This window comes from Pristiophorus japonicus, chromosome 17 (assembly GCF_044704955.1).
Source record: "Pristiophorus japonicus isolate sPriJap1 chromosome 17, sPriJap1.hap1, whole genome shotgun sequence".
Taxonomy (NCBI): Eukaryota; Metazoa; Chordata; class Chondrichthyes; family Pristiophoridae; genus Pristiophorus; species Pristiophorus japonicus.
Window position 1 is genome coordinate 8,387,749 of NC_091993.1, and position 17,008 is coordinate 8,404,756.

Here is a 17,008-nt window from a genome sequence, read left to right on the forward strand (position 1 = left end):
AACTGATCGCAATATTCCAGATGGGGTCTGACCAAAAGAAGCATCACTTCCTCACTTTTGAATTCCAACCCCCAATATTCCATTAGCCTTTTTGATTGTTTTCTACTCATGAACTAGCTTTTAATGATTTGTGTACCTGGACACCCAAGTCCCTTTACTCCTCCACAGTTTCTCATCTCTTGCCATTGGGGAAAACATTCCAGTTTGTCTTTTGGGGATCCAAAGTGAATGACTTCAGATCCCCCACATTGAACTCCATCTGCCACAGGTTTGCCCTTTCGCTTAATCTGCCTGCTCCTTTGTAACTTCTTGCTCCAATCTACACAATTTACTATCCTTCCTAACTCAGTGCCATCTGTAAACTTGGATATATGGCTCTATTTCTTCATCCAACTGATTAATATATGTGGTGAAAAGCTGAGGCTTTAGTACAGATTCCTGGGGAGCACCACTTGTCACATTATTTCAATCAGCATACAATCCCTTTATCCCTTTATCCCTACTTTATTTCTCCTACTTTCCAACCAATTATCAACCCATGTCCTAAGGTTACCTTCAATTCCATGTGCTGTCATTTTTGCTAATAATGTCTTGTATGGAACCTTATCAAACACCTCTGAAAGTCCATATAGACAATATCCACAGACAGTACTCACCTGTCCACCTTGTTAATGACCTCCTCAAACAATTCAACTAGATTATTCAGACATGACCTACCCTTCACAAATTCATGCTGACTCTCTTTAATCAGCTCATATTTAAATGCCCAGTCACTCTGTTCTGGATGATAGATTCCAGTAACTTTCTCAATTACTGACGTTAAATTGAAAGGTCTGTAGTTTTCTGGTTTCTCTCTCTTGTCTGTCTTAAATAACGGAATGATATTTGCAATTTTCCAATTTAAGGGCACAATTCTCGAATCTGGAGAGCTTTGGAAAATTATGACAAACGCATCTACAATTTCCCCACCTATTTCTTTTAATACCCATGGGTAAAAACCATCAAGGCATGGAGATTTGTTTACCTTAAGACACATTGGCCCTGAATTTGTTGCCCCTATGGGCGCATACAAGGTTGCACATGCCCGAAGGGGCCCCGCATGTTCCGGGTTTAGGCATGCGAAGCGCGTGTGCCCAAACCCGGAACTTGCGATCTATCAAGAATCCCAACTCCTGCCCAGCGAATGCCCTGGAAATGCTTACGACTGATTAAAGCAGCAGTAAGGCATAAGGCCTGCTTTTATCAGCGTAAGACATTTAAAGCACATAATGATACATTCTGTCAATAATTTAAACATTTTAAATCCTATTAAATTAGGTCAATTTATTGCTGGACCCTTTCAAATATGTACATTTATTTTTCAAAAAATTTAATTATTGTTTTAAATAATTAATTAAATTCAATTTTGATTCATTTTAAATGTGATGGGTTTTTTAAATCTATCTTAAGTGTTTGTGTGTTTTGGGGGCATTCCCATTCATATGGTGATTGGAATCAAGATTGGGAAAGGCAGATGGGATTAAGAAAGTGAGATAAAAGAGACATACAAAAAAAGTATAAAAAGGTTAATTAAAAAAAAAAATCTCTAACACCAATTAACTTCTGGGGAATAAGACTCCATGCGTAAAATTTATTTTTCAGGCCAGAGAAGTAGTTCAACAGTAATTATCACCTATCGTGCTGATAAAAATTCACTTACCCCTGAATGCACCAGACCTAACTTTTTCTGCCATCTTTCGTGAGGAACTAGTGGGCAAGTACCTCAAGTTCACGCCGTTGTATTAATTTTAGTGCCGAGTCTATCGGCGAGGACTGTTAACAGCTCACTGTGGAGGAGCGGGGTATCTCTGACAGTAACCTTTGGATTTCCGTGTTTAACAGGACACGTGGATGCCAGAAGTTGCTTTCCGAATAACTCCGTTATAACAGTGAGCGCTGTTAGTCTCACCGAGATTATCCATACAAAATCTGGCCCATCATGGCCTATATATTAAGGAAAACTCTGTCATCATAGAATCATACAATTATACAGCACAGAAGGCTCTTTGAAAGAGCTATCCAATTGATTCCACTCCCGTCCTCTTCCCTTTCCGTAAATATTTTCATAAATATTTCATAAATACTGTAAATGTTTTTTTTTTTCTGTGGACTAATCTTTGTGCCATAAAACAATAAAGTGCTAATTTATATTACAAATGTGTTTTTTCAATAGATCCCATTATGGTACAATTGGTTAACCTTATAATTTTAATATATGCAATTCACTTTAATATCTGCAATCTGAGTAAAGCAATATCCAAAATCTCGCCAAGTACATTATTTTTTCCTCATTTACAAAGTTCATTAGACAGCTTTGCACTGAATCAGTTTTAATTTTGTTGCTGCTGCTTTCTGTTCTTATGCTATGATTACAATAGCTGCTTGTATGCATTCTACCAATGACAAGTCTGCATTACAGGAACTGTATCACATGAGACAGATAAGAGAAATAAACTACCTCATTTAGAAAGCAAATCCAAACTTCTGGCCATCATTTCATTATTTTTTCAGTTGTAACAGATGAATAATGATCCAAGCACTATAAAAGGGACAGCACCAAGCTCAATGAGCCTCAGAATATCCAATAACCTAATTGAAGACGACTGCATTCTGTACCAACTGAAGTTGTTATTGCTGCAGTACAAAAACCTTTGCTTTGCAGATCTCAAAATTGTATGGGAATGACTGAGTTTGAGGCTACAACACTACCCAAAGAGTTATGAAACTGACTGAAACTCTGTTACGATAAATTAAAAGTGAAAGCTAAGAGTATTATTTCACACGAGTAGTAATTTCAGTAACCCTCTGAGATATTCACTGAACTGAGTAAATTTTAGTTAAAATATCACCAATTAGCTGGAGATTTGCAATAGCTGTTTCTAGCTAGAAGTGCAGTAAAGTTTTACCTGTAACTTTCTGGATATACTTGTTGGAGTGTTGATGCTTGAGCTACAAAATAATTGTTAATTTTATGTTTCAGTCAGCCACATCTAATTTGTTTCTTACAGTATTTCATTAGAATAGAAAATTAGAAATTTACAGCATGGAAGGAGGCTATTTCGGCTCATTGTGTCCGCGCCGACCGACAAAGAGCTATCTAGAACTTTTCAGCTCTTGTTCCGTAGCCCTGTAGGTTACGGCATTTCGAGTGCATATCCAAGTACTTTTTAAATGTGGTGAGGGTTTCTCCCTCTACTACCATTTCAGGCAGTGAGTTCCAGACCCCCACCACCCTCTGGGTGAAAAAATTCCCCATCAAATCTCCTCTAAACCTCCTACCAGTTACTTTAAATCTATGCCCCCTGGTTGTTGACCCCCTCTGCGATGGGAAATAGGTCCTTCCTATCCACTCTATCTAGGCCCTTCATAATCTCATACACCTCAATAAGGTCTCCGCTCAGCCTCCACTGTTCCAAAGAAAACAAATCCAGCCTATCCAACCTTTCCTCATAGCTAAAATTTTCCAGTCCAGGCAACAACCACGTAAATCTCCTCTGTATCCTCTCTGTGCAATACTGTAATGTGGTGACCAGAACTGCATGCAGTACTCGAGCTGTGGCCTAACTAGTGTTCTATACAGTTCAAGCATAACCTCCCTGCTCTTGTATTCTATTAGCCTTGGCTAATAAAGGCAAGTATTCCGTATGCCTTCTTAACCACCTTAGCTACCTGGCCTGCTACCTTTAGGGATCTGTGGACCTGCACTCCAAGGTTTTTCTCACTGTTTTCCAAATGCATTAATTTTTGCAATAATGTTTTCCAATAACAGTGGGGAAATGTGAAAGTAACGGGGTGCTTATGCTTGCTTTATTACAACTGAAATCTGCTTAATTAGTTTAAAAACTATTTTCAGCCTCTTTACAGCTCATGTTGTGAAAGAACACTAATGGGTCTAAATGTATTCTGGTCACAGAGAACAACAGTGTCTAACTAATTCCAAAGCTCAATCTTTACCAGCGGCAACCGTTCTCCTGACATCTCATTTATCTTAATGTCGGATAATTGTTGAAGAAAAATTGCAATGATAGAAGAAAAATGTTTTCCAGGCTGCAATATGCAGCTAAACATATGTGTAATCTTTCTGCAATAGACTGATAACAACATTTAATTGCCAATTTTAATAATAGTCCAACGAATCATTTCTTAATGGTGCAAAAAAGTTTTCACTTAACAATAAAAATTTATAAATTAAATAAGAAAGAGGGATTCTGTGATGTGATGTAATCAAAGATGTGCTGTACGTTTAATCTATTTTAATTTTATTTATGGATAGTGAGTGCCACAATTCCACCGATAGAATAAAGGTTAGAGTCTGGGATGAAGATGATGATATTAAGTCTCGAGTTAAGCAGCATTTCAAGAAAGAATCGGATGATTTCCTTGGACAAACAATTATTGAAGTACGAACGCTGAGTGGTGAAATGGATGTCTGGTACAACTTGGGTATGTGGTTACTTATTGTTGGCTATTTGTAGGGCACTGCAATAACTTTATTTTGCTATGGAACATAGGGCAGGAGTAAAGCACTTAGCCCCTTGAGCCTGTTCAGTTATTCTAGCAGATCATAGCTGATCTGTACCTCAGCTCCATTTACCTGCTTTTTTTTGTTGCTCCATATCCCTTGTTACCCACACCTAACAAACAGTTAGTGTTGAAAATTTAAATTGGCCCAACATCCACAGCCTTTTTGGGTGAGAGAGCTTCAGAATTGCACTGCCCTATATGTGGGTAAAACTGCTTCCTGATTCCCTTCCAAAATGACTCGCTCTAATTTTAAGATTAAAATTTCTTCAATTTAAATGAAGTTTAGTGTTTTTCTGTCTTCCTCATTTTTTATTTCTTTCTCTTTCACTCTCTCTCACTCACTCTCTCTCTTATGGGCCCAAATTTGGCCAGTACAGATTTCTGGCGCACTCACTAGAGGTGCGGCGCTTTTGTAGAACACAAAAATCTTTGTCCCGAGTTTGGCTGCTCCCCAGCCTCTCCTCCATGGTGGCGTAGCATGGCAACTGGATTAGGGGGGGGGGGGTGGAAGCCAGGTCCCAGCGCTGAAAACAGTGCCGGGACCTCTGCACATGCGCGCTAGAGTGTGCACGCATGCGCAGTAGCTCCTCGCCACCAGAATCTGAGAGTGTGTGCTGCAGGCTGTGTGGGAGGGGCCGATGCTCATCGCCCCTATCCCGGGCAGAGTGGCCTGGTGCACAGGCCGGCCACTGCCTTCCCGCGCTGAGGGCTACAAGAGACAGGTTGGTGGGGGGAAAGAGTTTTGATCGGGGTGGGTGGGAGGGGAAGAGTTTGTGGGGGTGGGGAAGAGGAAGAGTTTTGATCTGGGGTGGGGGGGGGGGGGCGAAGGGAAGACTTTTGATTTCCACCCACCGCCCCCCCGGAAGAGTTTTGATCTGGTGGGGGGGCTCCTGCACCGGCACCGGCTGGGGTGGGCCCACTGTGGATCTCTTTCCTCCCCCTCCCCCGTTAAGATGCCGTGTTCACCACCCACCACCCCCAGGCCTCCCCCCCCCCCCCCCCAACCCCCAAGCCTGCCGTGTTGAGCCTTCTCCCTCCCTCCGTTCAGATGCCACGTTCTCTCGCATCTATCCCAGGCCGAAGGGACTCCCACACAGCCAGCCGCTGCCGAATTTAGTTGAAGGTAGGATTTTCTTCAGTTCTTTATTTGTTAATTTAATTATTTACTTCAGTTCTTTATTTTTTTATTGAATGCTTATTACTTTTTGTGCTTTGTTTGGTGCCTGGTGGTGCTTTAAATGTAGTTACTTGCACCAATTCCTTAACTCTAGGTAAGGTTTTTCTGTGTGGACAGAAGTGGCAACATACGCTGGCCTAAGTTAGTTTGGAGCAACTATTTGCTGGCCAAACTCGCTTAAATGCCAAAACAGGCGTAAGTGGATGGGAACGCCCCCTTTTGGAAAAAATAAAACTAAATTTAAAAAAAACCTAACTAACTCACTTACACTGGCGCAAATTAAATGGCCAGACTTGCAACTAAAAAGATAGTCCAGAAAAATCAAGTTGCTCCAAAAAAAATGGAGCAACTGCTGGGGAAATTTGGGGCCTTTATAACTACACTGTGTCCAGAGCAGTCATTAAAAGCATTATATTCGCACTGACATATTCAAATATCAAATTATAACAAAGTTGACTTCTATTTACAGAAAGTTATTTTTCCAATTGTGCTTTATAAAAATTGAAGTGTTTGGTTTAACATGCTCTTAGTTCGTTCTCTTGGTCAGCACGATGAAACTCTGATAGATTGCAAATTTAATTGATCAACAGCCATAACTTCACAATGCACCCTATAAAGGTATGCAGTTTAATTTTATTTGTGTGTAAATTATATTTTAGGCCTTTTAATGGAAATTACAAATATGCCTCAAACCCTAAATATCCACCATTCCCGACTTCATCCAGTTCAATAGTTTCATATTCATATTATTGCAAGGGTAGCTCTTACAGGTGATTGAATGTTGGAGATGGCACAGATTGGTAACTATCTCCCCAAACATCCTTAACCTCTGAGTGCACAGCATCTCAGTTAAGGACAGGTAGCTGCCTTTCCACAGTTTGTATTGCTGCAATGGCTGCCTTTGTGTGTTTTCCCCTTGAAATGAGGCCCCATTGTACATGCACCTGTAATATTTTAAATCCAATTTTTCTAATTTAGAAAACATTGATTTGCTGCCGATCTCCTGCATTTATTCCTAATATCAAGCCCAATTGCACATGTGAGATCTCGATCCTGGCTCTGCCCACACACTGTCCTACATATCCTCCTTAAGTACACAATACTTTAAGTTCTAATCTTATGATTTATTCTTGGTATTACACAGTGACACATTATGTATTCCAATGTTACAAACAGAATATCTTCCAAATCACCAAGAGGAATGCATTTTATTTATGTATAAATATCTAATATGTCGAAAGCTGTAATCTAATTTTGGTTTAAATGAGATTATAAACTGCCTTATTCCCTTGGTTTAGAATATTTCTGAACCCCTCCATCAGATTACAATCTTGTAATTCACTTCCAGATAGCTATGTGTAGTTGAATTTTCAATTTATGTTAGTCATACGATCAGAATGTTATTACATCCGTGTAAACGCTTTCGCATTTTTGTGGCCGTAAGCTGTAACTTAATTCCTTTGCTGTTCACCTTCAACGTATTTTCATTACCCCACAATATAACCTATTGTAACATATTATGGTAGCAATCTTCAGCTTTGTGCACCTCTGCTGGAGTGAAATGAATATAGAACTTACAAGACTTTTTGATTTGCCTCTCATCCTACAGATTAGACCTTTTTAATTTGCGCAGTGTCTAAAATAAAATTAATTAGTGCATCAAATGCAGATTAAAGCAAGATTGCCCATGAACTTATTGCTTTTTTTCATCCATCAGTGATTTTGAATATTTGCATGCCTCAATTAGTTCCTGTTTATGTAAAAGTGCTGCAAGAAACCAGACGAATAATGATATATCTTATCCAAGTGCAATTTCAGTAACAGAGCCATACAAGATCTGAAGTAGGAATTTGAAAGCAATAACAAGTGACAGAATTTAGCTTTTTGGTTTCATTGCTAAAATCAAATTACCAGATAATCATGGATAAGAAACTCCATTCGGCCTATCTTAGTTTATCCATTCAGAATGTTCCTAAATTCTTTCCATTGCAGCATCCAATTGGCTCTTAAACAATGCCATGGTTTCTGCCTCCACAGATCTATTCAGGAGTCCATTCCATGCATTGATCATTCTTTGTGTGAAGAGGAACTTCCTGATGTCACTCTTATATTTGCCGCTGTTGACTACAAAAATCTCATTAGCAACAGTCAGCACACATGTTGTGTTGTATGCTGACAGGTGGGGAGATAACTGATGGATACTGCTCAGTAAATTAAATACACGAGCTGTTAAATAACTATAGCAATTTTCCCATTTATGCAAAAGACTGGTGGCTGAAGAGAGCTACATTACAACTGCTAAAAAAGAGTCAATTACTCCATTGACAACCATTTTGACAGTTGCCAATCAAAACTGTGGTTGCTCCCAATTTTGCTTTGACCAGTATTGTCGAACACACATGTGAAATTTCGGGCTACAGGTAACTGGCAAATCAGGACATGTTTGTAACGATGCTTAATCACTCTACATTTACAAGGAAATAGCATAAAGATGAATATTTCATTCATCACCAGAGCACAAAGCCATGATCTAATAAAGATTTTGCATTGCCTGATTTACAGATGAGGGCAAAGAGGTCTTGTTAGATAGCCTGGCCTGACTCTGTGCTCCTGCAGCCTGGCTCCTGCTAACACCCATGACCTGACTGGCATCTCTTGCATTCAAATGAGTGAACTTAAAGCTGAACAACCAGAAACTCCTGCAGTGGAGAGGACAGATGTATATGGGGGGAACAAGTTACAAGTGCTAATTTTTAAAGATGTGAATGAAATAAATAAAATACTTTCACACTGGAAGGAATAAGCCTGTATCTGACTTGCCAGCTGTAAGTTTATTCCATTGAGCAGGTTAATACCAAAGGGATCGGATTGGCTCAGAGCTATCAGCAGGAGTCAGCTCAGGTTGGGACTTTCAACTGAAGTTGCTTCAGGACAGGACTGCCAGTAGCAGTCGAGTTAATAAGGGGAATGTGCATTAACCACCTCATCCCAGCTAAATCCATCATTGATTCCCCTCACCCACCCTCCCACACACACACACACACAATGAGTACCAGCAGTGCTGATACACCAAAGCTTGATCTATTTTCGTATGACTGGTCCCCACTCTGTGAAAATTTTGAAATCAGTTTTTGTTTGTATTCTCTGAACAAAGCCATATGATTTTACCATCACTGGCCTTTAACAGGAGTATCTTAACCTGTACAGAGCATTTCATGTTATTTTTTATTAATTGTCGTTCAGCCTTTTTACAATAGGAGTAAAGTACAAAACAGCACGAGAAACTGACGTTATGGTCCAGTTACACTTGCTACAACTCTTTGTTACTGACTTACATCTACTTTTTCATGATGTTTAATCCTCAGAGGAAAATGTAACTCCATGTGCTCTATATATATTTCGACCACTTTAGTACAATCTAATATTGTTTTTGTTCATGTGTTGCTGTTGCTTGCTTTTGTGAACACCATGATCAGCTGCCTCTTGAGTGCAAGGATAATATTCAGTTGCTGGTTGACATATAAAGCTATTATTTCCCATGGACAGAGAGAAATGTCATTGGCTGTTATAAATTTTCAGAATCCTTCAATCTCCAGTCTCAATTTTATGTCAAGTAACTTTTTATGTGAACTTATAAGAACATAAGAACATAAGAATTAGGAACAGGAGTAGGCCATCTAGCCCCTCGAGCCTGCTCCGCCATTTAAAAAAATCATGGCTGATCTGGCCGTGGACTCAGCTCCACTTACCTGCCTGCTCCCCATAACCCTTAATTCCCTTATTGGTTAAAAATCTATCTATCTGTGATTTGAATACATTCAATGAGCTAGCCTCAACTGCTTCCCTGGGCAGAGAATTCCACAGATTCACAACCCTCTGGGAGAAGAAATTCCTTCTCAACTCGGTTTTAAATTGGCTCCCCCGTATTTTGAGGCTGTGCCCCCTAGTTCTAGTCTCCCCGACTAGTGGAAACAACCTCTCTGCCTCTATCTTGTCTATCCCTTTCATGATTTTAAATGTTTCTATAAGATCACCCCTCATCCTTCTGAACTCCAACGGGTAAAGACCCAGTCTACTCAATCTATCATCATAAGGTAACCCCCTCATCTCCGGAATCAGCCGAGTGAATCGTCTCTGTACCCCCTCCAAGGCTAGTATATCCTTCCTTAAGTAAGGTGACCAAAACTGCATGCAGTACTCCAGGTGCGGCCTCACCAATACCCTATACAGTTGCAGCAGGACCTCCCTGCTTTTGTATTCCATCCCTCTTGCAATGAAGGCCAACATTCCATTCGCCTTCCTGATTACCTGCTGTTCCTGCAAACTAACTTTTGGGGATTCATGCACAAGGACCCCCAGGTCCCTCTGCACCGCAGCATGTTGTAACTTCTCCCCATTCAAATAATATTCCCTTTTACTGTTTTTTTTTCCAAGGTGGATGACCTCACATTTTCCGACATTGTATTCCATCTGCCAAACCTTAGCCCATTCGCTTAACCTATCTAAATCTCTTTGCAGCCTCTCTGTGTCCTCTACACAACCCGCTTTCCCACTAATCTTTGTGTCATCTACAAATTTTGTTACACTACACTCTGTCCCCTTCTCCAGGTCATCTATGTATATTGTAAACAGTTGTGGTCCCAGCACCGATCCTTGTGGCACACCACTAACCACCGATTTCCAACCTGAAAAAGACCCATTTATCCCGACTCTCTGCTTTCTGTTAGCCAGCCAATTCTCAATCCATGCTAATACATTTCCACTGACTCCGTGTACCTTTATCTTCTGCAGTAACCTTTTGTGTGGCACCTTATCGAATGCCTTTTGGAAATCTAAATACACCACATCCATCGGTACACCTCTGTCCACCATGCTCGTTACATCCTCAAAGAATTCCAGTAAATTAGTTAAACATGATTTCCCCTTCATGAATCCATGTTGCGTCTGCTTGATTGCACTATTCCTATCGAGATGTCCCGCTATTACTTCCTTAATGATAGCTTCAAGCATTTTCCCCACTACAGATGTTAAACTAACCGGCCTATAGTTACCTGCCTTTTGTCTGCCCCCTTTTTTTAAACAGAGGCATTACATTAGCTGCTTTCCAATCCACTGGTACCTCCCCAGAGTCCAGAGAACTTTGGTAGATTATAACGAATGCATCTGCTATAACTTCCACCATCTCTTTTAATACCCTGGGATGCATTTCATCAGGACCAGGGGACTTGTCTACCTTGAGTCCCATTAGCCTGTCCAGCACTACCTCCCCAGTGATAGTGATTGTCTCAAGGTCATCCCTTCCCAAATTCCCGTGACCAGCAATTTTTGGCATAGTTTTTGTGTCTTCCACTGTGAAGACGGAAGCAAAATAATTGTTTACGGTCTCAGCCATTTCCACATTTCCCATTACTAAATCCCCCTTCTCATCTTCTGAAGGACCAACATTTACTTGGGATAAACAGGATGACTACTTGCCATTTATAAGTAATTATGATTTCCCTAAAGGATCAATGTATGGTATTATCAATGAGAATTCCTAAGTATGTTTGTAACAAGTTTTACAATCGATCAACAGAGTTTCAAACAAATTGATTATTGCTGCTGCCCAGTTCCACGAAAGGGCAATTTATCTCTTTCACCTTTGTTGTGTCTTTGATTGATCTTTTTTTGTTTGATGAGACATGTGACTTTAGTTCATCCTGTGAATAATAATTGAGAACAATAGTCATTAAAGGTAACTTTATGAACTCTTGGCAGTAATTATACCACATGAAAGGGATACTAGTTTGGAACTAGGTGTGCACTAGGTTAGACACTGGCTTTATAACCTCTGGTATCTGGATTCAAATTGAACCCAGATTTATGTGATAGATTATGTGAAGTCTCCTCTGGCTGTTAGGATCCCATATGAAATGAGCTTAGCCAGCTCCTCGTGAGCTTGGCACAATACAGAGTTTCCCAATTTGGCACGAAATTAACCATCTCAGAGTGACAGGTTTGGGAAGTGGGAAGAGTAATCATGTGTATACTTATGTGAGGAATTAATGCAATGACTAAATTAGTTATCGAAGAGCTTGCTAATCAATTAGTGCTACCTTACATGCATTACCAACTTTTGCTGTGTGTCAGCAATGAACAAGATGTTTACAACTGCAACAGCAACTAGCATTTACACCTTTAACATAGTCCCAAGGCGCTTCACAAGAGCGTTATCAAACAAAATTTGAAACTGGGCCACATAAGGAGATTAAGACAGATGACCAAAGCTTGGTCAAAGAGGTAGATTTTAAGAAGTGCATTAAAGGAGGAGAGAGAGGTAGTGAGGTTTAGAGAGGGAATCCCAAAGTTTGGGGTCTGGACAGATGAAGACATGGCAGCCAATGATAGAGCGATTAAAACCGTTGATGCGCAAGAGGACAGAATTAGAGGAGCGCAGAGATCTGTAGGGCTGGAGGAGGTTACAGAGAAAGGAAGGGATGAGGCCCTGGATGGATTGAAAACTAGGATGAAAATTTTAAATCTGAGGTGTTGCAGGACCAGGAGCCAATGTAGGTCAGTGAGCACAGGGGTGATGGGTGAATGGGACTTGGTGCAAGTTAGGACACAGGCAGAGAGTTTTGAATGAGCTCAAGTTTATGGAGGGTGAAAGATGGGAGGCTAGCCAGGAGAGCTCAACTGTTTATTAACAAGCTTGCAAAATATTTTACTGTTCAATTGTGAAACTCCAATCTTGTGATAAATGTTACTTCCTGGTAAAAGCTAGAATTGCTGGTTGCATTCCAGGCACTAGGTCCCCAAAGAAGCTGGAATTTTATAATTTGATTCAGACAGACTGGGCAGTGCTTCTGGAAATGGGAATAGGGAAGAGGATAGAACTGAGTGGACAGCAGAAACTTGCTCCCAGACCCAAAAGCAACTGGAAACATATATCTATCCAGAGCAGCACGCTGTGGGGCATAGAAGTGGGAATTCATCAAACGTTGGCAGCATGCCACAGAATCTACTTTAATGAAATGTAGCTATGGGATCTGACTGGAGGCTGGTCACATTGACAACCAAGAGGGGGTTGCAAGAATATTGAGAGTTTGAAGACACATACTGGAGCCAATTAAACAACAGGTAATACAGACAAACTAGAACAGAGCCAGGGGCAAAGAGGTGTACCTTTGATTAAAATAAATGTTTGGTAATTACTTGGCAGAACATATATTCTATAAAAGCTGAATGGGAAATCAATTCAAATTCTGAAATTATTAGCTAGTAGCTAAGAAATTAACGTGTGAAGACCCAAGAAAAAAAGCTAGAAGTAAAAGCTTGATGTAAAAGTCATGTGGCCTGTACCTCACTAAATATTGGGCTAGAATTCACTGTAGTAGGGCATCTAACGGCATCTGCCATTCGTTAAACTTTCCCCTGCACCCTACAGCTCAAAAAACTTTGACCACAAAGTTGCTGAAAGTGCGAGCTTAATAATGGTGCAGCGATGGAAACAGGGCATCTGGAACCTGAGTGAGCAGGGAAAGCAACAGCGTATCTCCATAACCAATGATATTAAAGGATCGGGAAATAAACATAGAAAGGACTGAGAAAGAAGGTGAATTAAAGTCGGTGAATTCAATATCAAATCAGGTACAGAAAGAAAATCTTGCATTTGTGCATTAATTGCCAATTAAGCTCGCTGCAGAAAGTTAGGGCTAGTACTTAACAGCGCAAGTACTTTTATAATGAGATTTATGTTCTTGCAATGCCACTCAGTCTCTCTGACCCAGAAAGGGAACAATTGAAACTGTGGTGTCTCATTCCTGCAGGTAGAAAATTGTTGGCAGCGATTTAAAAAAAATTACAATCTTTTCTTCCTTTTAATTTCTCTTTTTTTCTCTCTTATCCAATCTTCCTTTCCCTCTCTCTTTATTTCTCATTCTGTACCTGCTCTGACTCTAATTCATCCAATTTCATTTTTCGTTTATTAAAATTAGTTTTGAGTATATATAAATGAGAGTCCTGAAATAATTTTTAACCTGAGAAGTCAATTTACAACATCAGGAGCAACAATTATCGGTAAGTGAATGAAGGGGGTAAACAATCTTTAGGCACTCGATTAATGTATCGAGTACATGTTATTGATAACTCATCTAAATGAGCACTAAAATATTTTCATGCGTTGTAGAATATCTCGGAATTAAGCACTGTGTTTTCTTTTTTTGCAGAGAAGAGAACTGACAAATCAGCTGTTTCTGGTGCAATTAGAATGAAAATCAACGTTGAAATTAAAGGAGAAGAGAAAGTAGCCCCGTACCATGTGCAGTACACATGTTTACATGAGGTGTGGCAATGTAGCAAATAAGAACATAAGCAATAGGAGCAGGAGTAGGACATCTGGCCCCTCGAGCCTGCTCCGCCATTCAATAAGATCATGGCTGATCTGAAATTGGCCTCAGCTCCCCTTCCCCACCCGCTCCCCATAACCCTCGACTCCCTTATCATTCAAAAATCTGTCTATCTCCACCTTAAATATATTCAATGACTCAGCCTCCGCAGCTCTCTCGGGTAGAGAATTTCAAAGATTCACAACCCTTTGAGAGAAGTAATTTCTCCTCATCTCCGTTTTAAATGGATGACTCTTTATTCTGAAACTATGCCTCCTAGTTCTAGATTCCATATGCAAATTTACATCATGTTTCATAGTTTTTCAACCACATACTAATTATCGTGTATGCAGTGTGAAAATGTGCTGTACTTAGTTTCAACAAATTTTCTATTCTGATTGAAATTTACCATTGGCATCCATCCCATGGTTATCAAAAAAACTCATGGTTCAAAACACTTTAGTCCAGAGCTATTATCCAGCTGTCTTGTTTGATTTGTTCGTTGGTTATGCATCTTGTATTTTAATCTATTTATTATACAGCATCTTAACATTTGCAAAAGAACTTTTAGTAACACATCCAATGTCATCATTCAAGTCGATTATATTGTTTTGTTTCTTTTAAAAGACACAGGTAGCAAAATAGTATTATTGGTAAATATTTTCTTTCACTGCATTGAAATGAAAATTGAATTTGGGGATAATGATTAAAATAATACAGTGGATCTCTGGTATTGAAGATAATTATCAAGAAGGCCAGAAATACAATACACAGATATAACATAACTCTTATTACTTTCAGAGCCTATTCACTTATTTGACTGAAACAAAATATAACGGTGTCGTGAAAATCCCACAAGTGAAAGGAGATGAGGCGTGGAAAGTGTACTTTGAAGATTTTGCTCAAGAAATTGTAGATGAATTTGCAATGCGCTACGGAGTTGAATCCATTTATCAGGCCATGACGTAAGTAACATATTTGCAATGGTTTTTTAAGTTATCCTAGAGCTAGATGGTTTCAATTTTGACTGTTAAGGAACCGTTTTGGTACGGTAGTGCAGTGGCTATGTTACTGGGCTAGTAATCCAGAGGGCGTGAGTTTGTACCCAACTATGCAATTTGAGAATTTGAATTCAATTTTAACAATCTGGAAATGCTTGCGTCAATAAAGGTGATTATGAAGTTGTCGAATTATCATACAAACCCAATTGGTTCACTAATATTTTTTAGTGATGGAACCTTGCCATGGTCTAGCTTATATATTTGACTCCAATCCCGCACCAACATGATTAACTTTTAAGTGCCTCCTGAAGTGGCCTAACGAGCCACTCAGTTGTATCAAAAAACGCTACAAAGAATTACAGTAGTTCAAGAAGAAGGTCCAACACCCACTATTCAGGGCAACCAAGCATGGGCAATAAATGCTGGCCTTGCCACGCTGCTCGCATCTCAAGAACGAAAATTAAAAAAAAAATTTAAACATAATCATGGTATGTATAAATCACGTAAGTACTGTGCCAACAGCAGCAGGTCAGAAGCTAGGTATTCTGCGGCGAGTGTCTCACCTCCTGAGTCCCCAAAGCCTTTCCACCATCTACCAGCAACAAGTCAGGAGGGTGATGGAATACTCTCCACTTGCCTGGATGAGTGCAGCTCCAACAACGCTCAAGAAGCTCGACACCATCTAGGACAAAGCAGCCCACTTGATTGGCACCCCATCCACCACCTTAAACATTCACTCCCTCCACCACCGGCATACCGTGGCTGCAGTGAGCACCATCTACAAGATGCACTGCAGCAACTCATCAAGGCTTCTTTGGCAGCACCTCCCAAACCTGCGACCTCAACCACCTAGAAGGACAAAGGCAGCAAGTGTATGGGAACACCACCATCTCCATGTTCCCCTCCGTGTCGCCCACCGTCCCGACTTGGAAGTATATTGCCGTTCCTTCCCTGGGTCAAAATCCTGTAACTCTCTCCCTAACAGCACTATGGGAGTACCATGTGGACAGCAGCAGTTCAAGAAAGTGGCTCACCACCACCTTCTCAAGGGCAATTAGGGCGGGGCAATAAATGCTGGTCTTACCAGCGAGGCCTACATCTCATGAATGAGTTTTTTAAAAACAGTATTTTGATTGCTCCACACAAATTAATGGTTTCACTGAAATGAACCAGCACCTACAAAGCCAAACTCAAGACAATTTAAATTTGGTATAACCTCCTGATTTCTTGGTAGCTGTGTTAACTCCGTGATCTGTTTGTTTTAAAACATTGTTCATACTAACATCTGTAAAAAGTCATTGCTGTTTGATGCTGGTGGAAAATATTTGTTTTCTGCAATCAAATTTTTTTTTAATTCGTTCCTGGGATGTGGGCATCGCTGGCAAGGCCAGCATTTATTGCCCATCCCTAGTTGCCCTTGAGAAGGTGGTGGTGAGCTACTGCCTTGAACCGCTGCAGTCCGCGTGGTGAAGGTACTCCCACAGTGCTGTTAGGGAGGGAGTTCCAGGGTTTTGACCCAGCAACGATGAAGGAACGGCCGATATATTTCCAAGTCAGGATGGTGTGTGACTTGGAGGGGAAGCTTGGAGGTGATGGTGTTCCCATGCGCCTGCTGCCCTTGTCCTTCTAGGTGGTAAGAGACCACGGGTTTGGGAGGTTGCTGCCAAAGAAGCCATAATGAGTTGCTACAGTGTAACTTGTAGATGGTGCAGACTAAAGCCATGGTGCGGCAGTGGTGGAGGGAGTGAGTGTTGAAGGTAGTGGATGGGGAGCCAATCAGTTGGACTGCTTGTTCAAAAACACCAGCCTGCCAATTAGTTTTCCATCACAGCATCAGTGAGATCAATATGAATTATTTTTAGACCATCATCAAGTATCTAAAGGGATTTTAAAAAGTCCAG

The 17,008-nt window shown here is 40.4% G+C and overlaps 1 protein-coding gene across 2 annotated transcripts in view; it reads left to right on the forward strand.

Annotated features, from left to right (window-relative positions):
- Window positions 1-17,008, forward strand: part of LOC139227523 (protein unc-13 homolog C-like) — an 801,204-nt gene that overhangs the window by 484,622 nt on the left and 299,574 nt on the right. For both annotated transcript variants that reach the window (XM_070858323.1, XM_070858322.1), the window contains 3 exons: window positions 4,313-4,482; window positions 13,948-14,063; window positions 14,908-15,071. In XM_070858323.1, the coding sequence (XP_070714424.1) occupies window positions 4,313-4,482; window positions 13,948-14,063; window positions 14,908-15,071 (450 nt within the window). The remainder of the gene's footprint in view (window positions 1-4,312; window positions 4,483-13,947; window positions 14,064-14,907; window positions 15,072-17,008) is intronic.